General features: G+C 38.3%; 1 protein-coding gene across 1 annotated transcript in view; it reads left to right on the top strand.

The window, feature by feature from the left end:
* Positions 1-11,362, top strand: part of DAAM2 (dishevelled associated activator of morphogenesis 2) — a 179,171-nt gene that overhangs the window by 95,894 nt on the left and 71,915 nt on the right. Inside the window, exon 4 of the mRNA XM_009700695.1 lies at positions 6,643-6,717. Within this exon, the coding sequence (XP_009698997.1) occupies positions 6,643-6,717 (75 nt within the window). The remainder of the gene's footprint in view (positions 1-6,642; positions 6,718-11,362) is intronic.

The following is an 11,362-nucleotide window of genomic DNA, read 5'->3' as shown; positions in this document are numbered from 1 at the left end:
CAAAAAAAAAAAAATAAAAAAAAAGAACGCTCCCCCCCTCCTGTGGTCTGTTAGGTAAAATATTCCTGTGTCATAATCCAGTGAACTGGAAGCATGTATGGCTATACCTGACCTTTAGGAGAGGCAATCAGAGCTCCTCAGTTGCATGCTCCAGCTGGTAATTAATGAATATTCCCTTTTAATAAGTTTTACAGTAGACTGCTTTTGTGGCAGAAGGATTATTATCTGCACATCAATAGCTTAATTCCAGGGAGAGAAGTAATGTTTGTTTTTCTCACTCTGGAAAAATTGTGCTTAAAAGGCTTGGATATAGCTTCCTCCCCCAAACCCTGAGAATATTTGTGTAAATGCTAGTCACGAAGTCTGAGAAATGGAGCAGTGACCACATCTGTCTAGTGAATGGCTCGGTCCTATGGTCTGTCCTGTTTCAAAATTAGCATCCCTTGGGATATGGTTGGCTTTTTGGAGGCGTAGACTGTCTGAAAAGCTTAGATGTATTTTAGCTCCACTTCTGAATTAGTATTTCATCTCACAGCAGATGAAGCACATTTTGTGCCTTTTAATGAAAGTGCTTTTTATTTGGGCAACTTTGGCTGCTCTGAACTGAGACATAGTCAATAGGACGGACCGTGTGTTAACGAACAGTTAAATGTTTCTTTGAAAGCTGAACTTCTCCTTAAAGTGAAGAATAGTCAGTAAATGTGTTGTGGAAAAAAGGGAGAGCGGTGATTTTAAAAAGTGCAGTACAACTTCAGTGTGAGTTGATTCTTGGCTGTGCTACAGATTTCCTGTGTAACTGGGTACTATGTAATTGTCTGCATTGCATTTTCCCTGTTTCTGCTGATCTCACTGAAAGACTGAAAAACCTACTGTGTGAAGTTCTTTAAGGTCCTTTGACAGTATAGAGTGCAAGGTGTTACAAGATTGTATTGTGTCAAGCATTAATAGCAGAAGTTGCGATAAGTTGAGTCTTTTTTTAAAAGTATCTGAATCGAGAAGAGTAGCACTTGTGGGAAATGAAACACAAGTGATAACCATTTTCCACTCTCGAAGCAAGCAAAAAACCCACCGTGTTTATAGTGGTCAGAATATTCACGTGGACAGCAAGTGTCACGCACCTCACTTTGAAACAGGACTTGGACACGAGTTGGAATCCCTCACATGTGAGATGAACATTTTACCAGCTAAGCTGTTGTTCTGAAGAGTGTGGGAGGGCTTCATCCAGAAGCAGAGAATCTTTATCCAGCGAAACTTTTATCTTAATTGATATAAGTCGTGTTAAAAGTTAAAGTTTCAGTGAACCAGCGTTTTAAAAAAAAAAAAAAAATTCACTGAAAAATCCTCAGTTATTTGTAGTCAAGATCCTAAATCCTATTGCCTTTTAATGGGAAATATGAAAAAAATAGCTACAGGGACTTATTCAGTATAACAAATAACATATTTCACTTTTTCTTAAGAGGTATTAGTTTCTTGTAATGACTTGAACTCCACGATTTATATTTTCTAAACTGTATGTGATGATGCTGAAACTTCACACCAGGTAAAATAACCTGTCTTTCATCTCTGTGAGGTACTAGGATGATGTGTGCAGGCTGTTGAAAGGAGGAACCACACTAACCTTAATGTGACTTTTGCAAGAAAATGCAGTTCTTTGTGACCCAAGAATAAACTTGAGCATGCAGTGTTCAGACACGATCCAGTGAACAAGCTGGAACTGAAATTTATATCACAGTGGCCTCATTTTACATTCTTCATCTGTGTTTGCACACCAGTTTTATTGATATAGAGGTGAGCTCGATGACTGGTATCATGATTCCTTGTCCAAGAAAGATTTTAAACCCACATTTTGCAGCATCAGGTATGTGCCTTGTTCCCATTCTGTTCTGAACAGCGCAAAGCTCTAAGATCAGCTGTCTGCAGTTCTGAGAATATGGGTTTGAGAAGGAAATCATGTTGCCAATCAATAAATGTCATCCGAATAGTACCCATGCTTGTCGTATGACACCCATAACATATGGTGTATTTCTTGATGCATCAGTTCAAGAAGGAAGCGTTATTTTAGTTTGCCTGTTAGAAGGCTTGGTGAATCATCAGCCCTGGCAATTTATCACAGGGGCATGTGTGCAGGTAGTGGCAAAGTCCATGTAATGGTTGGATGCCCAGGGATGCCAAGCACCTACTGGTCCCAGGGAGTTGGGATTTGTCTCCATGGCATAAAAACAACCTGATATAAATGATGGTGGAAATAAAAGAGTGCTAGATTCAGTGTCAGATCAGTGTCTGTTCCTAGCTCTGCCAGCGATTTCCTGGATGAGTTCTAATTGTCATGTCACCATATATGTCTCCCTGTCTCCATCCACAGGAAAGAAACCTTGTAAAGTTGCTAATTTTGTGGATATATTTACGAATGCTTTGGCATGCTCAGTTTTTCAGGACATGCTCTAGAGAACTGCTTAACATTGTTTGGGGTCTGTTTGGTGCAGAGGAAAATACCAATGTGTCATCACTGGAAACTGAAACCCAGTGCTTGCCACAAAAGAGCTTCAATGCAAACAGTTACTGTTCAGGCTTTCCCTGTGCTGTTTCTTTCAAGACTGAAACCATCTTGAAAGAAGCACTCACCATATAAACAGCATATTTCATTTTCATGATCCACTCAGCCATGAATATCTGGCATTTCCACATGATTTTGGTAACACCAGTGTTTGGTACTCCTTTGTAGAAAGTTTTGCAGTGAAGAGAGTGGTCTATAATTCTGATTTTGTCTGTTATGGCAGTCTTTGTATTGCAAATGATTGTCCCACTGACATGGCGTCCACTAAAGGTCTCTGCTCTCTAGAGGACAGCTTGCCCAATGGATCAGGTCTCCCAGGATTCCAAAAAAAGCTTTCAGGATCAGCTGAGCTGTGCACACAATACTTTGTTTTATTCTGTTTCATTTTGATTGGTTCAGATGGTCCAAATGTTTGCAGAACTCCATTAAGTCCTATTTAGGATGAAGTCATAAGTTCCACTTTCCACCAAGGCATGGAGCCTGTCCAAATTAGTGTCAAAGCCTATATAATACTTTGTCTATACTGCAGGCTTGTGTAGTATCAAGATCCTGTTTTCACAGCAGTTACATAGTTGTTACTCCAGTGAAGAATGATATGGCCCCTTATAAAGTCCACAAGCTGACGTCTGTTTTTTAATGTAATATTTACTCTATTCAAGGAGCTAAAAGAAGGCTTTACTTTAATAGATTCCTTCAGCTAGTGTTTTCCCTTATACAGACGGGTTATTGTTTCCAGCTTTTGATACCTATGTGGCTTTGTATTTTAGGGTCTCATTTTTTGATTTAGCTTTTTTTTGCCTTCTCTGGATCTCCTGGAGCAAGAGAAGGGTTTTCCCATTATCATCAAGTTGCCTTGCAGTTTTCTTTGACGTTTTATTTGAGGCTTAATACCCTGAAGACATTAAAAACAAAATAAGCAAATAACCCCAGCACCTTGTTGTTGCCCCCCAGAAATTGCTTTCTATTTTTGACTTATCTTCCCCTTTCTGGGAGGAAACATGGTACAGCAATTTCTTACCATGGGTAGAACTCACATAATTTAGGCAATGATATGTTTTTTTTCCCAATGGCTGTGATTCTAAAGGTGTGAACTTGTCTCTCTTTTGAAAACGTTGCCCAGGTGATGGCTATATATAACACTGTGCCACCTAATGATTTCATGGGACTGGATAAAAATCTATATGTTCATCCGGAGTACAAGTAACCTTCTGGAGCTTCATAATGGAAATAAAGTGCCAGGTTTTAAGAATATAATCAGATTTATTCTAGTCAAGTAAAACACACTTTGATAGATGTAAAATTCTGGTCTGAGCAGGGAGTGTGGAGGACCACTGAAACTAGGTGGACTTTTCTGCTTAATATGCCGCTGGGCCGAAACAACTTCAGAAAGTGGGGATTGCATAGCAGAGTATCTGCTAAAACTTTTTTAACCTCAGCATTGTACAGCTTCAATCTGGGCTTTAGTTCAGGAAAAAAGCTTACACTTTCCGTGTTCCACTGAAACAAATTTTCTCCCAATTCTAATTAAAAACAAGACCAAAACATAAGACTTAGAGAATCAAGAGTTCAGACCAATTTGTAGTGGATGGAGAACAGTCAAAAGCAGGGTATACCAAGGACCTTATCTCATTTGCCAAGCTAACCACATATACAGGTATACTTTAGGGGATTAGAGTCTTCTTATCCTTGGTTCTGATTGTGAAATTTCAAATGGTTTGAGTTCAGAATTCCAATTTTTTTAGTGTATCTATCCTGATGCTCTTCAGCCTACATGTCTAAACTAGACATCTAGAAAGGTTAGTTGTGGCATTGTAGCATTTATAGTATTTTTTTTCCCTGAAGAATTTTAAGGAGAAAAAACATTGTAACTTATTTTGCAATATAAAGGATGGATCCAGAAAGTCCTTAATTTACAAGAGTTTGTTTCTTGACTTGAAGTTCAGGAGAAGTACAGGGAACATATGTATTCCCTGTTCTGACAATGTTTTTGTCACCTGTACTCTGGAAACAATTATAGCTGTCACTTGGTCTTGTATAATTCTACGCAGAGAAAAATTTCAGAAGGGCATATGTGCACACCTTGTGCTTCAGATTGGTGGCTCAGCCTGGTTCCCTGCAGAACGACCTTACTTCACTACCTCTGGATTAGCTCCCCATCTCTATTGTTCTCTTTGGGGATGATAAGATTATCTTATAAAAATAATGCTGTATTTATCTATTATATGTTTTAATTTATTTTTCCATCAGAAAGGTCATATATTGACTTTGCACAGGAGGTTGGATGAATAGAGAGTTGTGATCTGTCTTGAGTGTGTCTGTACTTCAGTCCTTTGCTAGCTGGGGACAAAGCTGTTTTGTCAGTATTGTGAATGGAGATACTCCTTTAGTTTACATGTTGAAAGACCAGTGGAATGAAGAGACAGGAAGGAAAGATCCAAGTCTCAGTCATAATTTTGTTTTTAATTCTAAATATAAAGATTTTGATTTATGCAGAATTGTTGTCGTAGAATCATAGAATCATAGAATCATTATGGTTGGAAGAGACCTCAAAGATCATCAAGACCAACCATATACCCAATGCCACCATGCTTGCTAAACCCACTAAACCATGTCTTGAAGCGCCACATCTAAATGTTTTTTTAACACCTCCAGGGATGGTGAGTCCACCACCTCCCTGGGGAGCCCGTTCCAGTGTTGGTATGCAGCCTGGCAGGAACTTGTCAGGTAGCAAGGTGTTTTCTGAATGTGGCTCAGCAGGGAGCATGTAGAGCTATTTCTCATCTCTAAACCAAACAGTTCTGGAATCGCTGAGGTACTCTGATAGACCTACATGTTTAATATTGTCCTGTGTATCTTCCAGAGTAACTTCTTAAGTATGAGTAAGCATTGATACACAGATAGCATCGGTGAGATCCACAGAGTCTTCATACATCTTTGGACATTCTTAGGATTAGTCAAGTTGTTCAGTCTGTTATCATACACTAGGAGTCTTAATATGAGTTATTTGTAGTTTATAATGGGAGATTAGGATCCTAGAAACCAATCCTCATTTTGCCAGTGACTGTTACACCTAACTAGAAATAAATAGACCCATTAGAATGGAATCTCATTTCTCGTTTCTGTTGAGCAGCCAAGGAACAAGAAAGAACTGATGCCTGAGTAGGGGCAGATCTTCTTTTAGAAGTTGATCTTGGTTAAGGTTCATCTAGTGGAGATGATTTCAGGTGGATTATATGGGAGGTAGGGATAGAAGGATTAATACTGTAATTGAGGGGATGCTGTTCTATTCCTTCAGACGTTCTGAGGTTGTGCTTAACTTTTTAGAATAGAATAGAATATTTGAGTTGGAAAAGACCTACAATTATCATCTAGTCCAACTGCCTGACCACTTCAGGGCTGACCAAAAGCTAAAGCATCTTATTAAGGGCATTGTCTGAATGCCTCTCAGAGACTGACAGGCTTGGGGCATTGACTACTTCTCTAGGAAGTCTGTTCCAGTGTTTGACCACCCTCTCAGTAAAGAAATTCTTCCTAATGTCCAGTCTAAACCTCTTTTGAGGTTATCATGTCAAAATGAGGCAGTCTTTAGGCTTCTTTTCAGGTTCCTTGACTTGATATTTTTTTTCCTCCGTAGCAGATGTTAAACCTCTCTGTTAGTGAATCCCAGCATTGCTCTAGCATTAGAGAGGCAAAATAATTTATAAGATCTGTCAATATAAAGCTACAAAATGTAAACCTGTTATCTGTAAATGGGTTATCCTTCTACTTGGAAAAGTAGTATGTTTAAGGGACTGAAGTTTGCTGCTTAGATGCCAAAGATAACTGTGCCTCCATCAAACTTTATTATCCTGTGTTTAATAACCTTAGCTGAAGGGGATTCTTTTTATCTGACACACCATGGCAACAGTGCTAACATTACACTTTCAGAAAAGTTTGTAATAAATGCCACACACCTATGTGCATTATAGGAGAATATGGAGGGAATACCACAATAAAAAGCAGCGCAGTGAAGAAACCCAGGTGGCTCTACAGTGATGTTTCATCCTGTAAAGTTTCCTTGTGTAACCTTGTTTTACTTTCTGTTTCAGGAACAAGAAGACCCTAATAAGCTTGCTACCAGCTGGCCAGATTACTACATTGACCGCATCAATTCCATGGCAGCAGTAAGTTACCTCTTCTGCAAAGCAGGGAAGATTGCCTACCATAGAGATGTGTTCCTTTAGGAGGAAGTCCCCAAAGGAGAAGAAAGTTAGCCCAAATGCATGACTGATTTAAAATAGGACTTCTGAAAGAAGACGAGTATGTGTACTAAGAGCGAGCCCTGCTCTAGCGGAAGAATAGATTAGAAAGTACATAAGCAGTTCCAGTTTTTATTTGTACAATGCTGAGCACTCAATGCAATCAAATTAGATTCTGGAATGAAAATTCAGGAGAATATTTGATGAATCAAAAAGGAAATTATTTGAAAAGTAGGTTAAGTTTTGTTTTGTTTTGTGCTTTCAAATTGATTTCTAACTAATCTACAAAATAACACTGGAGTTATTAGTTTAGTAGAAGAATTAAAGAAAAGGTAGTTGTTTATGTAAGATAAAATCCACTTATATAAGAGCACATAAATAGAGGAACATAAGACTGTAACACCTTAGACATCAAATACAAGCCAACAAGATATTTGAGGAAAAATGTTTTTAATTGTCCTTGCTCAATAGCTGTATAATATGTCTCTTCCTCTGAAGCACCCAGTAGAGCTGGTCATCAGCAGAAGCAGAACACCTGCATACAGTGTCTGCTGATCTCCTTTGATATAGCAGATCTCATATTTTGAAATTTGATCCTTTTACTGACTTTTTTAGTAAAATGTTGCCTCCAGTTATTCATGTACAATGTCTACTCAGCTTTTTTTGGCAGTTGTGCAGAAGTGATGACAGAATTCTGTTCCTAGCACATTAGGCAGCGCACCTTGTTTGTTTACTTATGCTTTTCTGTTTGATTTCTAAAGGCTTCTCTGCACCTTTTGTTTTGTGGTTATAAGCTATAAAATAATGTCATAAAAATAGTACCTTAAAGGATGCTAAATGTGTCAATACTGATGAATTTCTTATAGTGAAATATGTCTTCCTCAGTAAAAAATAAAAAATCAAGATTTACAAGTTATTATAACTCACTGTAAAAGGATAAAAGAAAAGCTGCTTTCTACTGTGATTCATGAGTAAATAAAATAATCACCTTCCTTCATGCCAGATTTTCTTGGGACAGAGTAATGCAATAGAAAGAATATGGACTTGTTTTGAGAAAAGAGATTGAGCTTTTGTGACTGGTATGGCACTGGCTTTGATTTCCTGACTGAACAAATTTGCTCTACAAGGGCCATTAAGGAAAAAAAAAAGTATGAAACCTCGCAATGTCGCTGAGCCAAATACTTCTGGTAGGATTTGATCCAAGGCCTCTTGAATCTACTGAAAATTTTTCCGTTGATTTCAGTGACTTTTGGATTAGTCTTTAAATGATCTTGATGTAAACCTGGAGTGAATATGTACACACCACTATTGTAAATTTGGAGTGGTTCCATGCAATGAGACTATACTTTGGCCTATATTTCTAATTTTAAACATGTTTTAAGAGCACCAATAAACACCAGCCCTGGTAATGTTGTTTGCATGCCTCAGCACTGAATGATTGATAACATTTTATTTGGCTTCAGGCCTCATGATTTACTCTAATGCTTGAAGTGTTGAGAAGACACACTGAGGTTAAAACCTCTGCTTCTGATTTACCACTTAGTTGCTTCACTTTTAGGCAGGTGAAACTTAGTTGACTTGATTTCACAGGAATTGTATCAGTGGAAAACTGGAGTAATACAGCTGAGAACCAGCTCCAACACACTTTAAAAGACATGTTCTATTCATTATTATTTAGACCTCTGAGATTCTTAACTTCCAAACAGTTATTTGGGGTCCCTTACAATTTCAGTCCTAAATTTAGTGCTGGGATTTTTTAATTATTTTTTTTTTAAACCACATCCAAGTAGAGTTGGCTCAGAAGTGGTGAAAGGAAAACATGTTTCGTGTTGCTTCCTGACACTGTCTAGTCTATTGCAGTTTCTGTCTCTTGGGCACTATCAGGTATTGCAATATTTTAATTAGAAATACTGCAATAAGTATGAGGGCTGAAATGGTAGCAATAATCACAGAAATGTTAGTTTAAAATGCCTTACATCCTGTTTTTTTAATAAAATATAATCTTTGCATCTCCTGTGAATTAACTGCATAAGAATCTTTTTACATGTGGCTTTCACATCTTTTTCTACATTCTTTTGTTTAATTATTAAGTTCTTTTTTATATATTAGCTTGGCAAAAAAAGTTCGTCCTACCAGCTGGTAAAACGGAAATGGCACCTATATTCTGCTGAGATCATTAAATATCCTTCTGTGGATTTCAGCAGGCCAAGGCCCCTGTGTTCAAGGATCATTTTCTCAGAAGACCCGTGTCAGTGTCGCCCATCGTATTTGCCCCTCATAGATTATGCTTGAGAGCAAAGTGGTGATTCCTGACATGTTTGACATTCCCTACTTGTAACCTTAGACCACTATGTTAGGAAGCACTTTAGGTCACAGATTCCTGATCCAGTTCAAAAAGCCATGCATTTTAGGCACAGTCCAGTTCCCACAATTTTTTCTGTTGCTCTCACTTTTTGGATTTTAACAGTTTTTAAATCCAATTCTCACAAGAGCGTGTGACAGTAAAACTGGATCTTTTTACCAGTCTGTAGTGTGTGATTCCTGTGGAGGGACTGTTCCATCCTTCAGGTAGCCTGACTGGAAGGAAGGGGCCAAGCAGATGATTGTCTTCTAGACCAGTCCTTAAGAGAAAGGGACAGCTGCGAATGATGTCTAATTTAGAAAGAGGAACCTCCAAATTTGCCCAGTCCTCTGATGTCTACATGCTATAAATAATACTGGTGACTGTGGGCAGGTTGCATGCCCACAATTACAGACCATTTTCATTATCAAGGTTATTGTCGACTTCTGCCAATTCATCAACACACAAAACCTCTTTTCTTAAAAATGGAGCAGCTGCCCTGTGGTTAATATCATGTGTAAAGAAACCTCCCTGTGCTCCTCCTGCCCTGCTCACCCCTTGATACTGTCTGCTTGGCAGCACAAATAAACACGGCCCTCACTTTACTGGGGAGGCAAACTTCTGACAGCACTCTGTTCCTTTTATGAGCTTGGCTGTGTATGCATTTCCACAGAGAGACTTGCAGGTGAACGGTAGTTGCAGATCCAGCTTTTCAGGAGAGATGGCTCAGTCGAGAGTGTGAGACAGGGGTCAAGATTAGTAAATACAGCTGGAACCAGGCCCTTTTCCTTGACTCAGAAAGCATTTGTTCAGGGCAGAGCAGCTTCACAGATGTTAAAAACATATATCTTTCAGTAGAATTTAGCAGGTGGATGATAACTCTGTCCTCCCTCTGGGTTAGGCCACATCTATGTTACTTTAAACTTATTTGCTTAAAAGTTCAGGTTGTTTAAATTACATCTATTCATAGTTTATGATTCATAGTTTAGTCTCTTAGTTCAGCCTTAATGTAGTCAGAGATGTGGTGCACCTTGGATTTCAACCGACTTATTTTCTTTGAAGGAATGTTTTAAAGTAGTATTGTCCAGATATGTCATGAGGCATGCGATACAATAGGTTTTTATCACATTTTGATTTTACTTTTACTTGTATTTGTTTATGAACTGGAAGTGATTTCAATAATGATAACATTTTGTTAGTTAGGATTTTGGACAAGATCTAAAGAAAGAGCTTGGACTATAATGAGAAATCAGAACATCCAGGTTGCTTTTTCACTATTTATTTGCTGCTTTTTTATTTTCATTTCATTTGCATCAGACTGTTAAGGTAAACTAGGTCCATCATACAGTGTATTGCTGATGCTAGTTCATGCCCTTTTTTTTCTTTTTTCTTTTTTTCTATCTCACGCATACTGTCATTATGGTCTTGTATCTTCCTTCCTAGCAGTTTAGAGGAATGATTAGCAATTACGATAAGGTGTGGGAATTAATCCGTGCTTTTAAAAAAGCTAAGATATTTCATTTTAAATGGAGCCAAATTTTCAAAATTTCTTGAACTACCTGAAGTTTTACTCATAAAATTCCATGTGAAAGATTGTTTTCATAAATTTGGGAATTTTTTTCAAATTGGCAAATCAAGTGACTAGATGCTATACTTTCCGGGGTGATGTGCTTAATCTGGAAAACTTTAAATATGCAAAATGTGCCTGTAAAAAAGAGCCTTATGTATACCACGTTTTAGAGAGTGGGTAAGGACCTGGCAGTGTGTTGCTTCCTCTTCCTAGTATGTTTGGTTAACTGATAGTAACTAGCTGCATCCCCAGCACAGCAGACATTAGTCCTCGAGTACAGTTTGTAGTTCAAGAAAACAATTAATCAGTCAGCCATATTAATGAAATCCAGCCTCAAATAATGACAGTTCCCTCCTGTCTGTCTCCCAGGGACCGTTATGTTTTCTATAGCTCTTGCCGAGAAAGTTATTTCATAATGCAAACGCGTGACCAGTCTGTCTTTAGAGAGGGCATGAGGATCTGAGTTCCTGGCTGTGCACAGGAGTGAGAAATGAAGGGCTCTTGGCTGCCTGCAGCTTTAGAAAAGGGGTTTTCTATAATCACCCTCTGTTGTAAAGGCAGGATTATTTGTATTTGTTTCATTTGGAAATGGGCCTTTTTCACTCTGAACAAAATACTGTTGAGCACCTTCCTACCATCCATTTGCTTTCCCCCCACAA

This window comes from Cariama cristata, unplaced genomic scaffold (genome assembly GCF_000690535.1).
Source record: "Cariama cristata isolate BGI_N322 unplaced genomic scaffold, ASM69053v1 scaffold5095, whole genome shotgun sequence".
Taxonomy (NCBI): Eukaryota; Metazoa; Chordata; class Aves; order Cariamiformes; family Cariamidae; genus Cariama; species Cariama cristata.
Note: the sequence above shows the minus strand (reverse complement) of the source record. Positions and strands in the feature narration are given on the sequence as shown.